The sequence below is a fragment of the Serinus canaria genome, chromosome 2 (assembly GCF_022539315.1).
Source record: "Serinus canaria isolate serCan28SL12 chromosome 2, serCan2020, whole genome shotgun sequence".
In the NCBI taxonomy this organism is placed as follows: Eukaryota; Metazoa; Chordata; class Aves; order Passeriformes; family Fringillidae; genus Serinus; species Serinus canaria.
In genome coordinates, this window is record NC_066315.1 from 2,801,685 (window position 1) to 2,827,356 (window position 25,672).

Sequence of the window (25,672 nt, forward strand, 5' to 3'; positions counted from 1 at the left end):
AGACACAGGAACAAGGCAAAGGACACTCATGTGGACACCAAGGAGGCTTTATTCCTCAGTGGGACCAGGGACAAGTGCCAAGGAAAAGGGTCCATACAGCTCTTGTGGTGGTTCCAGCTGTGGGTGTCTCTGGGTCTGCACTGAAGGCACTGAGACAGCAGTTCATGTTCACACTCAGGTGTTTATTATTCCTTATCACTAAAACAGTCTCACTGCTGGGAGTTCAGCAGCTTTTCATCAGAAGGCACAAAATGGCCACAATCTCTTGTTCCAAGGGTTTTTAACACTGAACCATCCAATTCAGAGCTGACACCTGGATTATTTTCCCTTTTAACCCCATAACTGATCCCACAGAGCCCCCAGTGCAGACTTGTCTGCCCAATTACAAAATGCCACCCAAACCCATGGAGAAGGAGGAAGAAGAAGGATGAAGAAGCAGCCCAGGATGACACCCTGTGCCCTCCATCTTGCTTCCATCCACAACATCCTAAAAACCCCAAACCCTCAATTTCTCACCCAGTGACACACCTGCACTGCTCTCTAGAATCCATTGCACACTTGTGTGGGTTCCAGTCTGTCTTGGAGTCTGGGAAACTTTCTCCATGAGTGAGGGTCAGAGTCAGAGCTGCCCTGGGGGTCAGGGCACCCCAGAGCAGGCACAGAAATATTCCCAGTGCCCTGGGTTTGCACAGCTCTTATAAAAGGAGTGGATGTAAGCGGTGGAAACACAAAGCAAGCAGTAGGGCAAAGCAAGGGGAGCAGGACAGCACCCAACAGAACCAACAGGGACCACACAGAGGAGGGAAGAAGCCCCAGGGACAAATAATCTGCTAAACAGGGGACAGAATGACACAGAACTTTCTGGAAGGAGATAAGGGTGGTTTTAGTGACTGACAGGGAAGGTGGGCAGCACAGCTGGGATTGACATGGACATTTAAGGACATGAGGGGAGGGACAGGGGCATTATCTTGAGGGACAGCCAAGTGGTGGGAAAAGTAGGGAGTAAACAACTTAGGGGGAAAGCATCCTGAGGGGATGAAATGGGGGTACAAAGGATCAAACCATTTCTTTAACTAACAGAGAATAGCTATCTTTTGTGATGGAAACAATAAAACTTGTAAAAACACACAGCAACACAGACAGATGCACGGCAGAAATATCAATTAATCCCAAATTAATGCAAATCCTTTCTTTGTGTGTCCACCTTCAGTTCGAATTTTATGCAACAATGAATGCAACAACCAATTCCTTATGCAGAAGGAGAAGAAATGAATACAGCTTCAAAGCCTGAAGAAGCATCTTTGCAGAACACAAACCCACACATTTATTACCTTCATCAGAAACCCTCCCCAAACCTGCCACAGGCCCTCTGATTCCACTCCTGCAATCCCATCCACTTCCCAGGGATTACATGGATATGATGAAATTCAGGCCTGGGTCCCTTTAATTGCTCAGATGATTTGTAAGCAGTTTTAATGTACCAGGTGGAAAATCATTCCTGTTTCACCGCCACCTAAAAAAGCATTATGTACATGGATGTGAAGCAGGGGTGGAGCATGCAGAGTTTGATTTCCTCCTGATTTAAATCCCAGGCAGTGTTCCCTTTGGGAATGACAGCAGATGGGATTCCAGGGTGCAGCCCAAGGTCATCCAAACACGGTGCTCTGCTCTGAGTGGGATCATCAGGAACCACACAAAGCCAGAAGAGAAATTTAATCCACTGCCACAGACCCAGGGATCCTCAGGAAGAACACTGGGAATGCTCCTTCCCCTTGAGTTCAAGGACAAATAGCCCTTGTTTGGAAGTGACAGACTGGGAAGGGAATCTCTTGGCACAGAGAGAGTGCAGGCAAAGTCTGTTTATGCTGTGGCTTTGTAAATCTGTGATTTATAAGTAGTTGTTGGAGAGGCAGATGGGTCATTTAATGTTGTTGTATTTGAGACAAGGCACTCACCTGCAACTGGAGACAGAGCCACTCCACAATATCCTGTGGATAACCCATTCCCAGAATAACCCCAGACCTGCCCACCAAACCCTGCTTAGAACCGTTTTTTTTTCTTTTTGATAAAATCACTCCTAACTGAGCACTAATTTCACTTCATTGCAGGATTTCAGACCTGTTTCAACCCTGAGCAGTCCATGCCTGGGTGTCACCACTCTATTTTTACCCAGCACTGCTCCAGCCCTGCCTCCACAGCCAGCTCAGGGTGACAGCCTGACCTCCACAGCAGCAGCACCTGAGAGCAGCCCTGGGATCCCCAGGATTGACTCCTGCAGGGAGCACAGCTCTGGAAGGATCAAAAACATTGTGCTCTTGAAAGAAAGGCTGGTGACTACTTCTAACACCCTGCTGGGGAGGGGATTCTGCCCCTCCACCCCACCCTGCAGGGCTGTGTCCAGCTCTGGGGTCCAGAGGGGGCCATGGGGATGTTCCAAGGGCTGGAGCCAGGCTGGGAGAGCTGGGAATGTTCCCCTGGAGAGGAGAAGGCTCCAGGGAGAGCTCAGAGCCCCTTCCAGAGCCTAAAGGGGCTCCAGGAGAGCTGGAGAGGACAAGGGTTGGAGGGACAGGACACAGGGAATGGCTTCAAACTGAAAGAGGACTGGGTTAGATGAGACAATGGGAAGAAATTCCCAATTTTCTCTGCAATGGCACAGGTCTCCCAGAGAAGCTGTGGCTGCTCCTGGATCCCTGGAAGTGTCCAAGGCCAGGCTGGATGGGGCTTGGAGCAGCCTGGGATGGTGGAAGGTGTCCCTGAGATCCCCTTTAAGGTCCCTTCCAACCAAGTCACTCCAGGACAAGCTGGTTTAAGCTGCCCTGTGACACAAGAGCTTGTCCAACACTCACCATTTCATCTGCTCCCCCTCCAAGGTCAGGCAGTGCCAGGTGATCCAGAGCACACCGAAGACCTTGGAATCACCAAGGAACCACCTCTCCTCATGCCAAAGGCAGTATTTCCACTGCAGTCCAGTTTCTGTGGAACAGAAGGTCTGCAAGCCACCACATCTGCTGCCCTGGGCTAACAGCACAGCTCCAATATGCTGAGGGAAGGGGCTGGGAATGTGCATTTGGGAAGGGAGGTTCAGCAGAGTGGATAAGCTCAGCCCATTCCCAGATTTCCATGCAGATCTGTCAAGTGTTTCTTTTCACCAAGGAAAGGAACCTTTTATAGATCTTGAGGAAATGGTGAGACCTCAAATCACTTGGAAATTTCAAAATATTTGCTCCTCCAATGACTATTATGTAAACCCAGAGTCCTGTAGAGGAACTGCTCTCCTATGTAGGTCAAGAAAAGGAAAAGCAACTTGGGTCTGAGTCTTGCAAGGGACAAAAGTGGATTCTGAAAGTGTATTTTTAATTTCCCTGCCTGTTTCCTTCAAGTAGCACCACGGATTTCTCCAGATGTAGAGAAAACAGCATTTGCAGATATGTACAAAAGTTTATTTTACAAACAGCAACTACTTTGGAATAACAAAATTGCAAAAACATAGAGCAGCATTAGAAAACCAGCTCAGGGGGACATTTTCCATCTGAAGCACAATTTAACAGATTTCATTAAGTAAAAATACCCCCAGCCCTTCCCTCAGCCCCTCCCCAACCATTCTCTACCTGATGGAATTTCTTTCTAAACCTCTGACTAAAGATATGCAAGACTTAGTGACAGTGCAGTAATTTTTGATAACTACAGTTAATTGTTTCTTATATTTCTTCTTACCTTTTCCTGGCCTTAAAAAGTCAAATCAGATTTGCAATATGGTAAAAATCTGATCCTGAAGTAATATTTTCACTAATAGGTATTGAATAGTAATGGTTATATTTGTATACTTTGTGAGACCATGAACCCTCTAGTTCTGTTTTCTTAGAAAGGAAAAAAACCAAGATACAGCTGTACTGAAAATGATGAAACTACAACAAATATCACTGAAATATTTGTTCAGGACTCTGAGATGGCTGCTGCTGTTTAGAAACAAGTTTGTAAATGTATCTTGCCTGGGGTATTAAATGTATTTAATGCTAAAAAGCATCAGAAGTTTGACAAAGGGTGGAGAGGTTGCATGCAAACACTTTGTCACTAAACTCGTAAGTGTAGGAAAGGGGTAAGAGCAGAGATTTGGGTACTTCTGGAAAAGTGAAAAACCTCCATGGCCAATTCAGTATCAGGAATGTGCTGTGGGTGGACAGCAATGCAGGGAATCATCACCATCTCCCTTTGAACTTGCTTTTCATAAGTGTACCAAAAAAAAAATGAAATTTGGGGGAGCTTAATTCAATCAAAGAGAGAAGGAATTGATGCCTCAGTGAGAAATTACTGCTTTTAATTTTCAAAGCTACTGGGTCCTGATGAGATTAAGAAAAATAATTTCCAATATTTGAAACTGAGCAAATGAAAGCATCTCCAGATACCACAGAAAGTCAGTAATGGAAACTGTTATGGTACAACAGTGCTTGTTAGCTCTCATCAAACAATGTTGGTTTTGTCACTACAGACCCCAATTTCCAGGTTCCATTATGCCATTAAAAAATCTGGTTCTCAGAACACAACTTTCTAAACACCCCCAAAATCTTTACTGATTATTTTAAATCAACTGAGTCAAAATACTGCAAGAATTACTCAATGGTCTTCAGCTTGAATCTATTTTTTTTTTTTTTTTGCAAGCCATTTGCCTGTAACTCAAGTGTAATTTTTGTACTAAACTTTACTTTGAAGGTATTGTTCATGCTTTTTATGAGGCATCCCAGTATTTCTGTAGTCCTGCTTTAACAAGATAGAGCTCAATATCTGCAATATCTGATATTCCCTATGGTGAATGGGATACAGAGCTTTTATAAAGGAACCTTTATGGCTGGTTTTCTCCAAAAATTATCATCATGTCAGTGTTTGAAAGAGTGCTTTGGACAAACTCATGACACACTCATGGTTTACAACATTCAAAGTGTGTTGAAGGATGCCAAGCACTGTAATAGGAACTGAAATCAAAGTCAGGAATTGTTTAGAAACCCATTTTTAGTCTCTGAAGGACACTGCTGTTCATCACTAAATTCCTCTTTTCAACATCAAAAGTTTAGACAGGTTGGATATTAAGCTCCAAACTCATTCATCACACTTTTGCTCAGTGCTTGTCAGTTTGACAATTCCCACTGGGCATCAGCTCACCTTTTCCAGCAGAATTCCAGAACACCACAGTTCAGGAGGGATTAAGACAGAGTGGCAGACTTTGTTTTCCTCACCTATATCCTGTACAGAATGCAATAATCAACAATCAAGACAGAATGGAAACAGCTTCCAGCAATAAAAAAGCATTTTCATCAACTAGAAATGGCAGCCTTTTTAAGAAATTGACTTCACAGTTTAATTGTTGCTAGCACATCTTTCCTAAGGTGTTTATAAACAGACTTGAAGACAGTCCTGACTGCTGCACCCAAAAAGTGGCAGCAGCAATTCACCTAAGTGTAATACATGGCTTGGAAAAGCTGATTCAAGGAAACCAAACTGGGGTTTTTTATTATTATTTTGTAAAAGTTGCATTTGACATAAAAAAAATAAAAAATAACATCAGCTGTCGAGCTCAGTCCTTCTCTCTGTAAGCAGAGTTGAGTTCACTGTTAAACGGGAAAGTTTCAGCTAATTCAGCAAATAACCTTCACTTGTGACACTGTCAGAAGAGTTTTTTTGAATATAACACTGAAAAAATTCTGGAGCAGAGCTTCCATCCTCAAAGGAACATTCTCAGCTGTATCTGCTGCTCTCACTGGGGCTCCTGTTGTTGGAGTAGCTGCGATCGCTGTCGCTGTCGGAGCCGTAGGACCTGCAGGGAGAAAAAAGGATTTAAATGCCCCAAAGCTGCAGTTTGAGCTTCAAATTTAAGATTTCATCATGCCAAAAAATTGTCACAGATAAGAAAACACACCAGCCTTTTACAGGATTGTATTTCTTTTAAGCAAAGGATTCATTAGAGGATACTCAAAATGGAAATTATCATTAAATTCATATGAGGAAAACTCTGTAGAACTCAAGTCTAACTGTTTGTAACTTCTTGCTTTCTCTGTTACAGCTAAAAACCATCCAAAATTAGTGTTTTTATAGAAGCTAATTGAGCTGAGTGAGAAGTGTATTCTAACAAGTGGAATTTTTCACTGCAATCATTTCTCAACGAGGATAATTTCACAAATCCTTGATTTATAAATTTTATTTTCTTATTTGAAGAAGGGTCTTAAAACTTAGGCCCCATAACCACAACAGAGGTGTGTTTGTGAGTCTGCAGTGTGGAAATTGTATTTAAAATGTTTTGGCTCCTCCAGACAAATTCCAAGCTCAGCACCTGGCCAAATGTCAACACAGAGCCCAGATGGTTTCAGACAAGCCACAGGACACGTTCAAATTACACAGAACAAGCTTTCAGAGATTTTCCAGCCCCCTGCCTGTAAGAGAAGCTTTCTAAGTGAAAGGTGAGCAATTCCTAATTCCACACTGAAGCTCCTCAACATAATAAAGCAATGGTTTCTAAGTTTATTTCCACATTCTTCATTAAATCTCATTAATTTTCCCTCCAACATAAGATGAAAGTTGTCTTGTGCAAATGGGTGAGAGCAAAGTCCATTAAGAGTTGGTATAAAGCTGTGAAAAAATTTATATGAAGAGAGGATGAAAATGTACAGTAGTCTTAGAAAATTGATTTATTAGTAATAGGGGGCATATTAAAAGGTATAAAACAAATCATCAGTGATATTAAATGTATCTACAACTCTCCATATCTCTGATCTCTGTGAAATGTGCTCACTTACACTTATATAAATCCCCTGGACTGAGGAGAATAAATTTTATTCTAAACTCAGCAGATTTGCAGGTAAAAATATTCTTTCAAAATACATTCTATGAAGTTAAAAATTAAATCTCAATTGCAGCAAAACTTTTAACTTCCCTTCCAGATTGTTTTAGATCCACTTCTGCAGGATAACCAAAAAGAATTTACTATACAGTGGAATTCTTTGCATACCAGGCAGCTTTTAATCCATTAGAGAGCACTTGAGTTAAATCTTGTGAGCTATGTGGGTTTTAAAAACCACTTGATATTATTTAAAAAATATAATAAATCAAATCATAGAATCATTAAGGTTGGCAAAGACCTTTGAGATCACCAAGCAAACTCAGCCCCACTGTCCTCACTATTAAACCACGTCCTCAATGTCATTGCCACAAGTTTTTAACACTTCCAGGGATAGGGACTTCATCATTTCTCTGGGAAAAGGTGCTAATTTTGAAAGCATGGATACAATGAACTGGAAATCAACTTGTCCTTATCCTGGCTGCTTCCCCATCCTCCTGTTTGGAACGTCAGAACTTCCGACTTCCTCGCTCACACACACGCTCTGATTTTAATTAGAATTTGGTGAATTATTACTTTTGCTGAGCGAATTTCTTATTCTTCTGGGGAAAAAGCAGCACTCTGGCCTTGTAAACACCCTGTGTTTGTGTTCAGCAAATCCTTGTGCACCCAAGTAGGGTCAGACCCACCTGGATCTCCGGTCGTAGCTCCGAGATCTCCGGTAGCTGTCGCTCCTCTTGCTCCTGCTCCGACTCCTGCTGTAGTAACTGTCATAGGTGTAGGACCTGCTTTAGAGGGGGGGAAAAGTAATACTGAATTCACAATTTCTGGTCTAAAGTGCTGGTTTAAAGGATATTTATATAGAGATATGAGGGGATGTACAGAAATTACTGTCAAGGATGTGGCAAACAATTCTACGCTTTATGAAGGTTAAAGCAACACAATAACACGCTTCAAAGTACCAGGAAAAATCTCAAATTTTATTAGGAAGGACATAGTAAGCCTTTAAAAGCTTTGTGCTGTCCCTTGTTTTCCTAGTAAAATTCTTTGCTGATACTTCTGAAAGCAAGCCAAGCAATTCCATTTGTAACTCAATATTATTTAAAAAAAACAAAAGCAAATGTGTTCACTACTACTTATAGCATTACCTACAATTGTAATGCCAGGATGGTCTGGTTATTTTTAGCTTTTGAAAGTGTCTTGTGTTCCTTTTGCTTTGATTCAAGTTGCCATCATGATATTATTATAATAGTTTTAAGTACTACAAATCCCTGGAAGTGTCCAAGGCCAGGCAGGATGGGGCTTGGAGCACCCTCGTCTAGGGGTGGGTGCCCCTGCCCATGGCAGGGAGTTGGATCATCTTTAAGGTCCTGTCTAACCTAAACCATTCTGTGATTTTATGAAATTAAAATAATCTTTAAAAGTACTTTTATAAATAAATATGTATTTAGATAAGCATTTGTATTACAGTATGTATAATAAAATAGGGAGTATGTGCAATTTATAATAGTATCATAGACAATAATTATATAATAAAGTCTATTTTAAAGAAATGCAAATAAAAGTACATTTATACTAAGATGATTTGATGGGCAGCACATTTCTTGCAAGAGTTTGTATAAAAGGACAATCTGATGCCTCAGGTTTTAGCTTTTATATTTTCACATTCTGTGCTGCTTTAGTGTGTGGGGCTGAGCTTCCCATCAGGGCATGGTGAGCTCTGTGCTCAGAGCAGGGAGACAAAACAATTCCTGCTCCAGCTGGGCACCAAGGACAAATGAGCCAAATCTCAGGCCAGGAGCACAAACCCCGTGGGCTGGAGAGAGAAAAACAAGCAGGGTGGGAGTGCCTGGGCTAAAGCTGGGCTGGGACAATGAACTGCAAGGTGGGAATGGAGCAGAGCTGATCCCAGGGAGAGACCCCGGGAGCGCTGGTGCATTTTGGGGCCATTTTGGGTCATCTTGGGTGCAGCCCTGGCTGGGCTCTGCTGCTGCCCAAGGTGCATCCATGGAGGAGATCCTTTGGATAAATCCCTGCTTTATTCTTTAGCTCTGTCCAGCCTCTGCTCCAGGACAGACTGCACAAGACATCAAATCCATACCTGGATCGACTGTGGTGCCCATAGGAACTGCTCCTGGATCGGCTCCTGCTGTAGCTCCGACTGACAAAATCAAAACCACAGAGGGGTTTTTAGTCAACAGAAACCAAAAGTGCTGAAGAGGGCAGGGGGAGAGGGGGAACAAGAGGAGGAGAACATGTTTGGCACCGTTTCCAGATGGATGAACTCACCTACGGCTCTTGTAACTGTGGTAGGAACTACTCCGGCTCCTGGAGCGATCTCGGCTGTACCAGCCCCGGCTCCGGCTCCTCGAGTAGCTCCTGGACCTACAGCCAAAGACACCAAGAGAGAACACAGCTGAGGAGAAGAGCAGCAGAAAATGGGAACCAGAAGAAGTTAGAAATCTTTAGCTTTCTAGCTAAATATTTATTCCATCCTTGCTGGGTGTTATGGCCACTGAGTTAATCCAAGGGCTGGAGCCCCTCTGCTGTGGAGCCAGGCTGAGAGAGCTGGGAATGTTCACCCGGAGAGAAGAATGCTCCAGGGAGAGCTCAGAGCCCCTTCAAGGGCTTAAAGGGGCTCCAGGAGAGCTGGAGAGGGACTTGAGACAAGGGATGAAGGGACAGGATAAGGAGGTCACTTCACACTGACACAGGTTTCCCAGAGAAGCTGTGGCTGCCCCTGGATCCCTGGAAGTGTCCAAGGCCAGGCTGGATGGGACTTGGAGCAGCCTGGGATAATGGACGGTATCCCTGCCCGTGGATGGTCTTTAAGGTCCCTTCCAACCCAAACCACTCTGTGGTTCTATAACACAGGGCTGTTAAAAATCAGAAAACACAACCTGAAAAGCATTCCTTGGAAACATAGGAACATTCAATTTGCCAGGGCTGGCTGTGCGAGCAGCACGTGCTTCTCACCTGTATGAATATGTAGAACTTCGGGATCGACTTCTCGAGTGACTGTAGGATATGGACCTTGTTCTGTGTCTGGATTTAGACTCAGATTTACTTCGTGACCTGCTGAGACTCCTGGAAGGGCTGTTGTCATCTCTGCTCGGAGATTCCTCCTCACTGGAACTTTCTTGGTTCCTTGGCCGACGATTTAGCCGGGCTGTTTTCCTCACTTCATCAAAGAGAGACCCAGGCCTTACTTTATTTTTTGCTTTTATTTCAATTCTTAAACCTGCTGGTTTAGGCTCTGGTGCTGATGCTACATTTTTAACCTCTGTGGTTGTACTGATTGTTGCTGGTTTTAAGTTACCAACACCTTGCAAAGGCTTCCATTTATTGTCTATCATATTGCTTGGTGTATTTTCAGAAATTTCACTTTTTAAACTACAGTCTTTAGCACCAGACACAGGGGCAGAGTTATTTTCTTGCCTTCCCGTTTCTTTTTCTTCTTTAATATTAATAAAGTCTCTTGTATTGTTTCCCAGTTTGACAGCATCTTGCTCAGGGGTCTCAACCTGCAACTCTTTTTTTACACCAGCACTTAAAGGTTTAGCAGTGAGAATGACAGGAGACAAAACATCCACATCCACCTTCCCCGGTGAGTTACGATCCGGAGTACAAATCTCCATGTTGTCATCTGTCTGAATAACATCTTCCAGCCCATTCTGGTTATTTTCTTCAGCTTGTTTCATCTCACTCTTGCAGGCAGCCACGCTTATTCCTGAGTTTAAAATACCAGTTGAAGTGCTTGTTTCAATGGGCTCTTTATTAAGGTTGCTGCAATCTGGCGAGGCTCCACATATGGTGTTTTTATCTAAAAGGTTTTCATTCACACACGACTTTTCACCATTTCCCACTTTATCTGTGACTATTTCATCCTTTTCACAAACTTGTTTTTTATCCTTTATGTCCCTGCTAAGCTGCTTTTCTTTTTTATCATCCTTGGTGACCGGCTTTTCATTTATCTCATCATCCTCTTCTTCCCCAAACTCAAGGGGGGGCTGCCAATGAAACATTTCTTTTCTTTTCTGGACTTTGTGTTTTTTCTCCTTTTTGCCTTTCGATTTTTCTTTTGCTTTTTTGGAATGTGATTTTTTAGGAGTCTTTTTCAACCCATGTTTGTGTTTTTTCAACTTGCCTCGAGTGTCTGCTGAGCTGGAACAAGAACTCTCAGACTCAGAAGACGACAACTGTTTGCTTGTCTTCCACGTGCTGTCAGAACCCAAAAAGCCCTCTGAGGAATTGGATTGTTTTTTTATCCTTTTGGTAACACTAAGCTCTGTGTCAGACCCTGAGGTGGCCTCTCCTTCTTCTTTCCCAGAGGAGGGTCTGGAATCCCCCCTGTTATGCTTTGCCTCTCCTCTTTCAGAGTTCGACTCCGAGTCCCATTTGCTACCTGAGTAGGATTTGCGTTTTGTTTTTGCACCACCTCTGGGCTGCTCTGAGCATTTCTCCTTAGCTGCTTTCTTTTTGGAGTGATCAGAATCCCGCTCACCCTTGGCTTTCTCCTCCCCTCTCTCAGACCCTAAGCTGTTTTTATCCTGTTTCTCAGCATCCCCTTCTAATGGAAAGCGACCTTCTTTTTCTTGGACCGCTTTGGCAGAGCGCTCGCTATCGGAGGACAAGTCTGAGGATGACAAACTGTCACTCTCCTTCAACCCTTGGGAAGACTCATCATAGTCCTTTGGGTGCTTGTAAGGTAAAGTGCTATCAGAGCTCGTTTCCTGCCTCAGTTTGAGGCCCTGAGCTTTGGGATTGCTGGATGTGGATTTCCTTTTGCTCCTGTGCCTGTCCTCATCGCTGAGGGAATAGTCGGAGGTGGACTCGCTGTACCCCGACCTGTCACTGCGGTATTTACTTGGGGACGGTGACCTGCCAGAGGAAGGAGATTTTGTCCTCGAGCTTGATGGGCTTCTAGACCTTGAGTAAGATCTTGAGTAGGAGCGGCTTCGAGAGGACCTGCTCCTGGACCTGGGCCAGCTCTCCGAGCTCCTGTCGCTGCGGCCTTTGGAATAACCGCTCCGATCACTCTCGGAGCTCCTCTCCTGCTTGCGATAGGAGGAGGAAGTGTTGGCCTCCTTAACCACCACTAAATTGTAATTAGTTTGGGTGGGAATTAAGTGGGTTGTTTTAGCTTTCATCTCCTGAATTCGCTCATACGATGGCTTCCAAGGTTTCTGCCCAGGTTTCCACCTTGAAGGTGGGGGACTGTCACTTAAGGGTATGACAGGGAGGTTTTCTGGGACAACCGGTGGCACGATAACCTTGTCACTGGGCAGGATCACTGCTCGGACAGGCTCAGCAGTCTTGGTCAGCTTGGTGTCATTTAACCGTGCTGAAATATTTCGTGGAGAATTGGGAACAGTCTTTTGCTGCCTGGGGTTAGAACTTGTCCGCGACCTACTCCGAGATCGCGATGATTTAGAGGCCGATCTTGATCTAGAACTTCTTCTGGAGTAAGATCTTGATTTAGATCTAGACCTGGATCTGGACCTGTAGTATGATCGAGACCCTCTGCTTGATAAAGATGACAAGCTCTGGTCTTCCTTATCAGATTTAGACCAGTCCCTCCTGGATGAACGCCTGGAAGACAATGAGGAAGAACGAGATTTCCTCTCACGATCACAAGATGATTTTGTCCTCCTGTGGAAGGAATGAGAGGATTCTACATCTGATGAGGCTGATGTTTTCTTTTTCTTTGTTTGCTTGTGCTTCTTGAAATGCTTCTGCTTTTTAGATTTCTTTTTATGCTTCACCTTCTTCTTCTCCTTCCTGTGCTTCTTGTGATGGCTGGAGTATCTCACAGTGCTCAGATCAGCATAACCGTTATGGGACCAAGACCTGGATCTGCGGGATGCACTTCTCTCATCCCATCTGCTGGTACAGGGGTCACTCAACCTGGAAAACAAACAAAGAAGCCCCAGACTAAGTGCAAAAGCTTTAAAAACCTTTAGATAAATTAGGTATTTTTAAACTTAAAATTAAGTAAGTTTACATAAACCCTAGCAAACACTTTATTACCAGAGAATTGCTTTGAGCTCCTTACACTCATTTTAAGATGTAGAATTGCATCACTATCAAGAGCTACCTCTCCCTAAGAAATAAATCAGCCAACACAAGCAAGTTTTGCATATTTTAGGACCTGTGTAAAGAGATTTAAAGTTTAAATTGCTTCAGTCTGCAGGACTTTGACCTCTGCAAAACAGGATCTTTAAACCACACTTAAATAAAAAAGAATAATCTGAAACATTTGCAATTATGCACTCCTAGTTACATATAATATTTTTAGGTTTGCCTTTTAAGATTTATCTCCTGTAATTTGGTAGAAGCTCCTATTTAGTATCAAACCATCAGGAATTCTGGAGAGCTGACTTCCATCCATCACACAGTTTGCAACTGCTGAAAGAAAATACAATTAACACAATAAAGGCTTAGCGGATGTGATTGTTTTACTCCAAAGAAACTGTGTAATCCACTTTGAGGAGAAGGAAATCACTGAATCCTTACGGTTGGAAAAGATCTTTAAGATCACCAAGTCCCACCACCTGGTTCAGCACTAAACCATGTCCTCAGGTGCCACATCCACATTTTCTGAGCACTTCCAGGGGTGGTAACTCCACACTTCCCTGGGCAGCCTGCTCCAGTGTATTCTGTGAAAAAATTTTCTAATATCCAATCTAAACCTCCCCTGGCACAACCTGAGGCCGTTTCCTCTCATCCTGGTACTGCCGTGGTTACATCCACACAACCAGTGAGGGCTTGCCAAAGGCCAGGAGATCTCAAAGCTGTGGTGCTGAGGCTCTTACTTGTCTCCTTTGCTCCACTTCTCGCCGCTGGGTGCTCGGTACGTCCGCAGCCTCTGCATCTCCTCCTTCCAGTGGGGAGGGGTCTCGCTGCTCTCCTCATCATCCGACTCGGAGCAGGAGCGTGACCGCGGCGGGGTGTGATAGCGCTGGGACAGCAAACACACACAGCTGCAGCAAGGCTTTCCTGCACAACTACTGCATCTTTCAGACTTTTTGTATAGACTTTGAAGCCTAAAAGAGGCCAGCAGCACAGCCAGCTTTTGGAACCATGAAAGGAAGAATCAAGGAAGAGGCCATGGATTCCCTTTTGGAATAACGCAATTACTGCAGATAACCACCCTTGTTTTTAAAGCACAGATGTTTCACTTCAGTCACTTTTCATGGTTTGTAGGAGCAAAGACAAACCCCATTTCAAAAGTTACTGCTGTTCAACTCTTCTGTTCAACTCCCAGAAATGGGAATCCAGATTAAGTCACTTTAAAGCAATTAAAAAAATAAGAAACTGAACACAAAAAAAATCACAAACTCTTTCACAAAAAAGAGCTTCACATTTAAAAAAATTATGCTTAGGCAGAGCATTTAAGTAGGCAACAAGAGCTACTTGTGCAGCAGAGAAAGAAGAACTCTGCTACTGCTAACTCATTATTTTCCATTACCCAGTGGGATACACACTTAGGTAAATTCTGGGAGGAAATCAGATCCTCCTTGACTCAATAAAAGCACATCTGGATTTGACTCAATTGTTTTGAGCCACTTATAAAAGCAATAAAATGGGGCAAAAAAAAGTGTTGTCCCCCAGAATAAAATCACAAAGATGCATGTATTTATTTATCCAGGTAACTACAAAAGGCTTTAAAACATCCTTCTTATATAAAAAACCAAAATCAAGATAATCTGAGCTTCCCTATTGTTTCAGCTGAAGCAATGACTACTTAAAAACAGCTTTTACAGAAGGATGGCCTAAAAGATTGCAGGGTGTCATGGACCTCCCTAATTCTCACATTTTATACTCTGGAACCTACAAACAAGGATTTTGAAAAACACCACACCTGGACAGAAACTGTGCTAATAAAGACTACAAGAGATGGAAGAAAAATGTGTTTCTCCAACTGCCAGCCCTAAATGACATCTTTTTTCATTCTTAATTTTGCTGAGAAGGTGCCAAAATGATGAAAAAAAAGACAGAAACCCCAATATCTGGCAGAAGCCAATTCCACTCTGCTTTAAGTTATTTTTCCCTAAGTCTTTATTTACATAAGTATTCCCCAGATATTCCATTTAGGCATTTTTTTTTTCTCCAAACAATCTTTAAGTTAAAAGACAGTAAGAGGAAGGATGGAAAAGAAGTGTTATAAAATCAACTACCTGACAGGATTTCAGTGCTGTCTAAACTGGATCCTTCAACATGTAAATAAAGTGTCATACAAAGCTCTCCAGGGAAATTCAAAGCTCAAAGTCAGGGATGTTACTCTGGGTAAGAGGAAATAAAGAAATAAATAAAATTGTCACATACTATTGTGCCTCTTCCTTTAATTTTTCGTCCAGATTTAGAGACTGATGGCTTCTGGTCAGTCAGAACTGGTGCAGCATCAAGAAGCTTCCTACATAAATTAATAAAGTATGAAGTTACACAGCAAAAAACACAATTAACTTACAATTAGTTTAAGTTAAAAATGAGAAATATTCATCATCTTCTTTATTTTCAGACAGAATTCAGTGTTTTTTTCAAGAAACAAAGCAAGAGAGTTCTGCAACAAAAGGCAAATCAACATGTATTTGTTTTCAACCAAATGTGCAGCCTGATCTCTTGACACAGAAATTAATGCTAACAATGAACTTGCAAAACACTGTCACAAGAGGTTAGCTTGTGTTTGGGGCACAAATCCTGAAGACAACATGGGCAGAAGAGTTTCAGGATCCCAGTTCAGGATAGGTCACAGGTTCTAAAGCTTTGCTTCTTTCAGCCTACGTAATATCCCCAAAAACAGTGAGTAAATCTTTGGGATGTGAGTGCTGTTCCAAGGAAAGACTTACAAGAGACTGTACCATTAAGGGAATATAAAACCACAACACCCAACAAACCCAACACCCAACAAACCCAACACCCATTTTAGAGCTAATCCACTGTACTGGATTGGCTCAGCTACAAAAGCAATGAAATTTGACAGTGGAGGTGCAAAACACATCTGAAAGCATCTTGTGAACTTGTGACTTCCTTTGTTGCAAAAGAAGAGCATTTTCTCTTATTCTCAAACACTGCTAAAGTCATGAAATTCCAGGGACTTGATTCTGAACCAATGTTTCTTCATCAGTCTAAGAAAGATGAAAAAATCACCTCTCCCAATCCCAAGTCTCCCTTGCAATCAAGTATTTCCTGTGGTTTGCATTGCATGATTACTTCTGAAATGATTCATTAATTGTTTTTAATTGAGTTTAACACCTTAAAGGTCAATGAAATCATCTCGAGATCTCACTGAAAACCCCTGGCACAGGTCACAAGGAAAAGAAACTGTAAAAAGGACAGTGAAATGACCACATGCAGCAATCCTGACACTGCAGTCAGCAGCACCAGGAAGAGAATGTTAACAGGAATATTTCATGCACAGATTTCAGCAAGTCAGAATAAAAAGCTCAGAGTTCCTTACAGTTCAGGCTCTACATTGACAACAGGCACATCTCTTCTGAGCAAAAATCTATTTTCAGGCACTGGGGGGATTTCTTCAGGACGTACCACGGGCTTGTCCCGCTTGGTGCTAAGGTCGACTTTGTCTGTGACATCGCTCTTGTCAGAAAGGCTGCTGAGGGAAAGAGCAGGGTGAGAAATCACAGTTAGCTGGGAAATCCCTTGTCCAACTGGGTTCCAAGACAAGATGCATCAAACTTAAAGGTGGCTTAAAAACCAAGATGTGTTTCACAACCTATTTTAGGCTAAAGGGAGGATGGGCCATTATTACTGGAGAAAGTTCAGTTCTTGCTTTACAGCAAGTAATTGTGCTGTTCATTTACACCTTTGAGATATTTTTAAAGTATAATCAAATATATGTACAAAGTTCTGCAATTTGCCTAGAGTCTCACTTTTACATAGGTGTGCTGAGCCTTGAATAGTTTCACATGGTTGAATTTAGTAATTTCAATATCACTCTTGCTTTTATCTACTAATATCTTCAATTTCATGGAAAACTCAACAACAAGCTCAGTTTTAAGGCTGTTTGTTTATAAAATCATGTACCAAACCCCAAACTTAAAAACATTTTCATATTTACTGCTTAAGCACTTCATGAAAACCAAGCAGAATTCCCCAGATTTTACTGCAATTGTAGATTTTAGAGACCAGTCACCGTCTTTGGCTTGAGGTTCGCTTGCACCTTGGATCCTCCTTCTTCCTCTCCTCCTTCCTTCGTTTTCTGGACTGTTTGGTTTTAGCTCTTCTTTTCCTCTTTTTCCTCCTACTCCTTTCATTCTCAGCCTCACTCTCAGAGGAGGATTCTGAAGAGCTGGATGCACTGGAAGAGGACTCTGAGGCTTCTGAGTCAGAGCAAACTTTCTTCTTCTTCTCCAAAGCTTGAACAGATATTTTCAATTGACACTGTGCACATGTGTGTGCATGTAAAAGCACAAAGCACATCATTTTATAGATGTATAAATATACAAATGAGTCATTTTAGAAAAGCTCTGTGAACTTTTTCACAATATCAAAGAATCAAAAGCTCATCTGATTGTATAATACCAACATGAATTTAGACTGGGCACAAAGTCAGCAAAGACAGATAACACATATAATCAAAGGCCATTATAGTAAAAAAACCAAGGTGCTTTTGGAAACAATGCACAGGTTGCAAATCAAAGATTAAGAACAAATTAGTTGCTGTCCCAGTTGTGTATTTTTTATTTTTAAAACTCTGTTATTTCCTCTTTTCTGCATCCTCACACTTTCACACTAGAGCTCCTCTTGACTTCCTCTAAAGGACATAAATTACCACCCTATCCTGAGGAAAATCAGAAGTTAGGTAGAAAATGCAAACTTCACTAATTTACAGAGACTGTCCAAACATATATTTAAGATCATTCATTCTCTATGAATCTTCATGAAAAGGAAAATAGACTTTGACCACATATATTGCATATATTAACTTTACAGAATCTTAAAATAAACCTTTGAAGAGTGCACAAAATCCAACTTTGAGAAAAGTGCATTTGTGTTTCCCTCTTTCAAACACAGAAAAATAACTTTTCATTCCTTTTTGAGTTTGTCAAGTCAACCTCTAACATGAACAGAGGAAAAATGCTGAGGGCAGATTTTTTTTTTTTTGCTGTGCCTTCCTCCCCTACACCAAGATTTATATTTTGCAGGCTCACAAGAATTAAAAAAGATTCTACACATCTACCATAATGATTTTTAGCAGTTGGTGGAATTGTGGTACTCTCTGAGAACATGAGTGTTGGATTAAGCCCTTTTCTGACCCACTCATTTCTGTTTAAACTTCTGATACACCATCACCTATCTTATTTTGACAGTCCCTCCTGTTCTGGGGGAAATCCCTGAACTCCCAGGGTACAATTATATTGATTAAACTCCAGCAGACCTTGAGTTCTTCCCTGTTTGCTTCAAGAGTGGACAAACCACCCTGAGGCCCACGAAGAACAAAAGGAATTCTGTCATTCAGCAGGTTCTGCAGCACAGCAAGAAGAGAGATCAGGAACAGCTCCTGGGAGGGGGATGTTGGATTAAACCCTTTTCTGACCCAGAGCTGAGGCAACTGAGAAGTGTTTTAAAATCTTTTATTCCATTTTCAGTCTCATGCGAAGGGTGAGACAATAAAGATGTTATCACTCACACCATCACAATCAGAAGCTAATTACCATACATTATAAGTGTCTCTTGGCCTATCAGCTTTATCCACACCATGCTGAAAATGCCTTAAAGCCCCCATCTAAAATTACCCCTCGTGGGTCCCACTCCAATGCCTCTTCCCTGTTCTGTTTCTCCAAAGGATCCAGCCTTATTTGCAAGGCCACCCTTTGAAGTTGTTCCTGGCTCCATTTCTCTCTCAGCAATGTCTGTCCATCCCATGGCATTTCCCAGTCAGCATTTCTCACCTCAAGGTTTGCACACAGATGCACACACTGTGTGAGCCTTCTGCCAGGCTTGCAGAATTCCCTACAAATCCATTTCCCCACACAGGAACATCACTAATTTGGGAATATTGAATTAAAGCTAATGAATAATTCTGGGAACTCACCATCCTTGGCTGACCTGGTGACCAGCACCCCGCAGTCAATGACTCGCACGTCTGCGTAGGGCCTGCTCGCCGTATCGGTTTTGAGATTTTCTATCTGTTCTATGACTTCAAACCCAGAAATAACCAGCCCAAAGACAACGTGCACGCTGCAGAAAGGAAGGATTTACAAAGTATAAAACGTCTGTGAGTCACTGGGATGGTTTTCCAATTAGTTTCACATTTAAAAAGTCAGTCTGAGATAGACACATTGAGCTCTTAATGCATTAAATAAGGTTTCTTAATGATTTTAAGTTGAACGTTGACAACAGTGCTAAGATTTTATGCAATGTGAAACAAAGATCCACTCTGACATCAAGTACTCCCCTCAAACTGAAGCAGCCTCCTCTCCTCAACAAGGGCAGGGTAAACAGATTAAAATTCCTAACCCACCCTTCTATTTTTGCAGTTTTGTGCAAGAGAGATCAAGAGCCCGTCTATAAACATGACAGAACTCCTCCCCAGAGGAGCAGAATTTATAGATCTCTACAAACCCAGGGTACAATTCCCCCCTGGCATTGCAGGGACAGTTAAAATAAAGGAATCCTTGGGTTTGTTCTATGGTACCACATTTCTCTTTCTGTCTTCCATTTGCCCCATAAATTTTAGGGATAAAAACAAGCCCCAAAAGAGATGACTGCTCAAATATATTAAATTTGGCAATTCAACTCCCAGATTTATGGGCTGAGGGCAGTGAGCAGTTTTAAAGAAATAATCCTAGGATTTAAGACAATTCAAGTTTTTGTCCAGCTTTAGGAAATAAGTTGTGACTTGAAATTTTTATAGGACTGAAACTTTTGTTTTCCATCTCATCCCATCCCATTGTATAACTTCCACAGAGTTAAGGATTTGTTTCCCCATTGTTGTCTACTTTCAATATAACCCTCAAACTTCAGCAATCATTTGAGTAATATGAAAGGATTCTTACCCATCGAGATGAGGAGCAGGTTTTGTTGTTCTGTTGGACAAACAGCAAGATGGGAAGATGGTAAAATAAAATAAAATCAGGGATTCAGATGAAGTAAAAGAGGAGAATGACACAGAAAAAAAAAAAAAGAGGTGAAGGTAAGACAAAAATAGTGAAAAAACGCAGTTAAATACATGGAATTAACAAATTAAAATTACAGATTATACACAGAGGCTTTCTTAAACTTTTACATGGTGCTTGTTTGAAGTTTAGCTAAGTGTGCATACTGAAAGCTGTACCAAGTACCATTTCATGCATGCAGTAAACAATTTCCAAGTGTCTTTAAATACACATTTAATGTAACTTTATGATTTTTAATCACTGAGAAGATACAATTTGGTGATAAATATTAGGTGACCAGTGGGATTTAAATGTTTCTGAGCTTGTTAGCTTCTTAGATTGCAAGGTCACTTTAAAGACAGTTTATTTTAAAAAAGAAGAGTTATGATATGTGAGAGATTTTCTGCTTCCCCTCACCTCACACCACTTCTTTCTCACTCCCCATTTACCTGCTTGGCCCCCTGACTCAGAACACAAAGCAATATTTGTGTCTTAAATCATCAAACACTTCAGCTCCAAACCTCACAGGCTTCCCAAAATCAACAGCAGACATTCTGTGCCACCTACACTTCACTGATAAATGGAGATTTCCTCCCTATTTTTTGGCTGCTCACATTGAGCCTGAATGGAAAATGCAACTGCCTTTTGTACAAATCTTTTGGATTCTAATGCTGTGAATCCTTTTCCAAAAGCAAACTAAAGTTGCTTCTCCAAGTGAGCCTGAATTCCTGCTGCACAGGGGATCCTGCTATGCAGGAATATTGAGTAAAGAACATCAGAGCCTGCTCAAATATTGGAGGAGAAATAAAACAGAAATCACTTCTGAAAACATTATTTCTCTCTCTCCTTCCAAGCACTATTGTGCTTTTAAAGCCTTCTTCCAATGAACTCCCCTCTCTCAAATAAATAATCAATCACAGGTGATTTTTCTAGATTTACAATAACACAGATTTGGTATGAAAAAGTCAGTTTTTCACTGCTAGAATAAAATATTACTTCTTAAACACTTCTCTCCCCTCGAGTTTTAAACTATTAGGTCACAAAACCCTGCAGTGCTGAACACATCTCAAAAGGTGGAAATGTGAATCAGGAGTGTTTACACTCTTGATTTTTTAATTTTTTTTAAAGCTCCAAATGTCAACCAGCCCACCCACTTCGTTACTACTGAATCATACAGAAAGTTTCTTTGGGTTAACACAGGGGAATAAATGTTATTAACACAACATTAAATTTCTCAATAGCAGTGGGTGTTCTTTGATTTTTCCTTGCTAACACAGCATTTTGCTACAAAAAGAAAAATCCTTATGGCTTTTGAAGCTCTTGAAGCAAGAGTTAACTGCATTAACAACCTGCTGCTAAGTAAACAGTTTAAGTAGCTTTAATTATGAAGCTGATTTAAAGGGGTGAAAAAAATAGAAGTGGGTTAATTCAATGAAACCAATAATAGTGAAGACTGAGAGTTTAGAATTAGCTGGAAACAGCAATAGGCTGAAAACCAGAGCTGGGGAGGCTGGGGAGGCTGCAGGTGCTCCTGCTCCTGCAGCAGCATTGGAGACTAATTAAGCAGATTACCTAAGCAGGAGCTGCCTTTGGACTGGTGCTTACTGAGCAGAGGAAGGGGTGGTTGGTGCATTAAAACCCATGCAGAGGCTGCCCAGCTCCCCTGGCAGTCTGAGAGGTAAAATGGACAGGCTTTTGTCCTTGTTCACCAAGAGAGAACTCCAGGAGAAGCTTGGTCCCACAGGGAAACCTTTCAGATGCACCACAAGGACTTGGGTGACTGAACAACTTCCCATGGAAAGCAGAGCCCCAAAACCTCGTGGTACCTTTGAAAGTTTTCTCACCTCGGTGTCAGGGCTGTAATGTGACATTTATTCTGCAAAGGTGCACTTTAAAAAAGCATTCCAAGGTTGTCTGCATCAATCCTTGAATATTTGCTTTGGCTTCAGAACTTAACCAGGAGCAAACCTACCTCCTGTCTTGGCACTATGGAAACCTAAAGCCACGATGAGTTCATCCCCCCAAAATAATGCTTTATTAGAACATTTCAATGTAGAGCTCTCATCATTTAAACCATTCAAAATCTGCCTTTTAATAGACACTGTTGTGCAGGTCATTTACAGAAGGACAAATACCTTTCTTCACTCAAGTTTAAATTGGTTTAAGATACTGCTGAAGAGAAAATCATCTTTTTGATAAAAGCACATTCTCACCCACCCCCCCAAAGAACCTCAGGCCTAAGAAAGGGTTCAATGCACATAACAATATGATCAGAAAAACAAGAAAGAGAAAAACAGAAAGAAAAGGAAAGGACACAGCCTTAGAGGAATGAGACATTACCTTTGGAGCGCACGATGTAACACTGTTTCTGTAAATTTTACACAAAAATGGCAGAAATAAATTGTAATACATTTTCAGACAAAACTGAGTCTATGTTTTATTAAATACAAGTTTAAAATTATTATTAATCAAGTTGTATGCAGAAAAAGGATGCCTAAGAGAGGGCTCTAAATTTTCTTTAGAATACACATTGAAAACTAAAGTTCTCCTTAAAAACAAAAAGAAAACTCGAGACAAAACCTGCTTGCAAAACTGCAAAAACAGTTAGAAAGAGATGCCCCCACTCCCCTCTAAGTCTCAATCCAGCAAAAAATGCCCAACTTGAAGCAGATGAATAAGCATTTTCTGTGGGTTTATTCACATGCTTGCAGCTCCACAGGGGTTCAGAGGTTCTGCTGAATCCATTCCTAAGCAGGAACTCCCCAGGCTGGCACGCAAATTTTGGCTAAACAGAGGAAATGTGAACAGCCAGGAGTTGCCAACTTCAGCCAGTTCATCGTTAGCTAACATCCTCCTCTTACCATGAAGCTTTTCTAAAAGTAAGAAAAATCGGTGTTTTCTCTAAAATATGTGCATTGATTGCTTCTGCTCAGAATTTCAGAATGAAAACCACATTGCAGGTGCAAAAAAGCCCAAACAGCTGCAGCAGCTGATAGTGGATTTTACCCTGGTGTAATTCTGAGCAGCAGCAATGTTTGAAAACTGCATTATCAGCTGAGCTCATCCACAGCCCTCCCTCCACCCCCACCAAACTATCAGTGATTAATTATCTCTTTGGTAATGATGGCACATTAAAGTCTCCTGGGAATGTTTTCATTTTTCCATAAACTTTTGATCAAGCCAATGGGACCTGCTTGTGTGAGAAGTGCACGTGTACCAATAATGCTGAAAGATAATGCAACATCAGCCCCTTCCATCTGACATTTTTTCATTTTTGTATTAGTCTACTGTTCAATAATTACCTCAAAGGTATTTCATTCACAACAACAACAACAAAAAAAGGAAATTATGGAAATTATTAACTGTTGATTAGAAAAATACCTGGTTTGGGACACCAAAAAGATATGAACTACTTTTAATGAGCTGGTAACATTCAGAAATAATTTGTAAAATCAAAACAAGTGTACTCTCAAATTATTTTATCCTTCATTTAGCAGATCAAAGTGGTTCCTTTGTTTCAGTTTATGAACTGGGCATGGCACCACATGCTAAAATATTTTTTAACCAAAAAATCCTATTTAGTTCTGGGCAAGAAAGCAGAGCTTGAGAGACACATTAAACCAACAACACCCTCAATAAGGAAAAAAAATAAATCTGTCAGTAATAGGAAATCAGGCTCAAGTTTTAAATAGCTGTGGAACTGAGAGACAAGAACTCCAAGCATTTGAACTGATAAGGAACAGAATCCAGGACTCCTCTTTAGGTTGCACTAAGGGCTTATTCCACAGCTGAATTAGAATTAAACAACTATGACACAAAACTTCCCTCTTTTCAAGAAGAGGTTACTTTGTTTTCCTTCCTATTCCTGCTTTACTCTTTCTTCTGCAGGGGCACTTGTGGTTTGCTACAAATGTAGCTTGGCAGATTTGGCGTGAGAGGGGAAACAGAGCTGAGCAGCTGGAGGATCAGGAGTCATTAATGTTACTTTATTCCCTCATTTTCACCAGGGCTGCCCTATTCTGTACTGGGAGTTCCTCACTGGCAGGTGGGGATGGCCACAGGAATGATGGAATGGCTGTGAGGAGACAAGAGATTTCCAGAGAAAGAGAAGGGAGCACATGGCTCCAGAACATCACCCAAAGGAATCCAGCCACTGAGCTGGAAAATCCAGAACAGCCCTGGGTATCAGCTCTGTCTGTGCTCCCCCAGGAACTGCTGCTGATGTTGGCAGCAGCAATTCAAAGCAGCTACTGGAGATAGAGAAAAAGATGATTCTGGAGTGGTTCCTGCCAATCTCTGCCCCATCCTAGAGATTCCTAGCTCAGGACCCACGTGGAAACAGGACAGTTACAGGTTTACACCCCCACATGGGTTTAGAACACTTGTAAAATCACTGAGGGTTCTACAGAAAGTTTTTCACAAAAAAAAAAAAAATCAGAGTGGGCTCCCTGGAAACACCAAGAGCCAGTTTCTAACCTGGTGCCTTTGCAACTCTCTCCAACTGCAATGAACTGCTACAAACCTCTGGGTAAAGAACACTGAAACTGCAGTATTTTACAAATCTAGAGGGATTCTCTCCGGATCCTTTCTGCTGGACTGCAAAATGCTGTGTTCCTCCAGAGCAGGAAATGTTCCTCAGGCACATGAGAACAGACTTGGCCTATTTACAGCACATGTGCATGGAACTCACAATCCTCCCTCAGCTACACTTTCTCCTTCCCACCCAACTGTTGCTCCCACTCAATTAAGGGAAAAAAGGGGAATTAGTCTACAAGCACTAAACCCAGCACTTGTGATACTACACAGACACATTTCTGCCTCCTTCCACCTCTGCACTGTGCCACTCTCCAGCACACTTGGCTTTCAGTCCATGGTTTTCCCTCAAGCCTCCTAACATCACTTCCATTGCCTTTCCCATGCCCAGCTCTCACTGTTGCCCATAAATCCTCCAAGCTCTTTCCTGCCAGAGAAATTGCTGACTACTCCAAGAAAGCTGATGATTTTTTAGGATGGCTCAGATGTCTGTTTACATTAAGATGAGTCTGGAGATTCTGTTTGAAGTAAAACTGTCCACTTTGAATCAACTTTTAGGCATTGCAGCCTTGTGCCTGGTTTGCTGGTGCAATACGCCAAGGAGACACTTGCTGCCTGATTACTTCCTGTAAAGACTCATGATTCCAAATAAACTTTTCTCTGGAGAGCAGAGAATTATGATGAATTAACAGAACTCTTATAGTCAGGATCCTTGCTATTATTTTAGCCCTACTTGGACAAACTGTTATAGAAAAGAAAATCACTTATTTGCACTCCTTATCTGCCACACTAGATGTGTACAAGATACAAAGTTCTCATCCCTGAGAACAAATGCAGAGCTCTAAGGAAGCTCAGATGAACTATCTCCCTTTCTAGAAATTTATTCAATGAAATGAAATATATACAAATATTAAAGAATAAATCTGAAGGCTACCACTGAATATTGCCTTTCACACACTTTTCAGGTTAAACATTTGAAGAATATTTTACCTAATGATAAACTACAGAGAAACTGAGCATTACTGGGAGTATAAAAAACACATTTTAATTTCAGCTCAAAGTGTAAAGGAAGAAAATATTTTATTAAAGAAAAGCTCTCTAGAAGCACTGTATATTCCCTAAAGTAATCAGCCAAATGCCACCCAGCAAGACTAACTGCTTTAATAAACTGCATTTTGAAGTGAAGGCACAAACTGCC

The 25,672-nt window shown here is 41.6% G+C and overlaps 1 protein-coding gene across 14 annotated transcripts in view; it reads right to left on the minus strand.

The window, feature by feature from the left end:
- Positions 1-3,424: 3,424 nt before the first annotated feature.
- NKTR (natural killer cell triggering receptor) overlaps positions 3,425-25,672 on the minus strand; it is a 38,298-nt gene continuing 16,050 nt past the window's right edge. For 3 of the 14 annotated variants that reach the window (XM_030232149.2, XM_050971796.1, XM_018909132.3), the window contains 11 exons: positions 19,843-19,872; positions 18,879-19,024; positions 16,977-17,199; positions 16,284-16,436; positions 15,152-15,239; positions 13,639-13,784; positions 9,800-12,730; positions 9,113-9,208; positions 8,925-8,984; positions 7,513-7,611; positions 3,425-5,806 (listed from right to left, as the gene is read on the minus strand). In XM_030232149.2, coding sequence (XP_030088009.1) covers positions 5,728-5,806; positions 7,513-7,611; positions 8,925-8,984; positions 9,113-9,208; positions 9,800-12,730; positions 13,639-13,784; positions 15,152-15,239; positions 16,284-16,436; positions 16,977-17,199; positions 18,879-19,024; positions 19,843-19,872 — 4,051 coding nt within the window. In that variant the 3' untranslated portion in view covers positions 3,425-5,727. Of the gene's footprint in view, positions 5,807-7,512; positions 7,612-8,924; positions 8,985-9,112; positions 9,209-9,799; positions 12,731-13,638; positions 13,785-15,151; positions 15,240-16,283; positions 16,437-16,969; positions 17,225-18,878; positions 19,025-19,842; positions 19,873-22,281; positions 22,310-25,672 lie in introns of those variants that run through there. The other 11 variants (XM_030232327.2, XM_050971799.1, XM_050971801.1 and 8 more) reach the window with 10 other exon arrangements.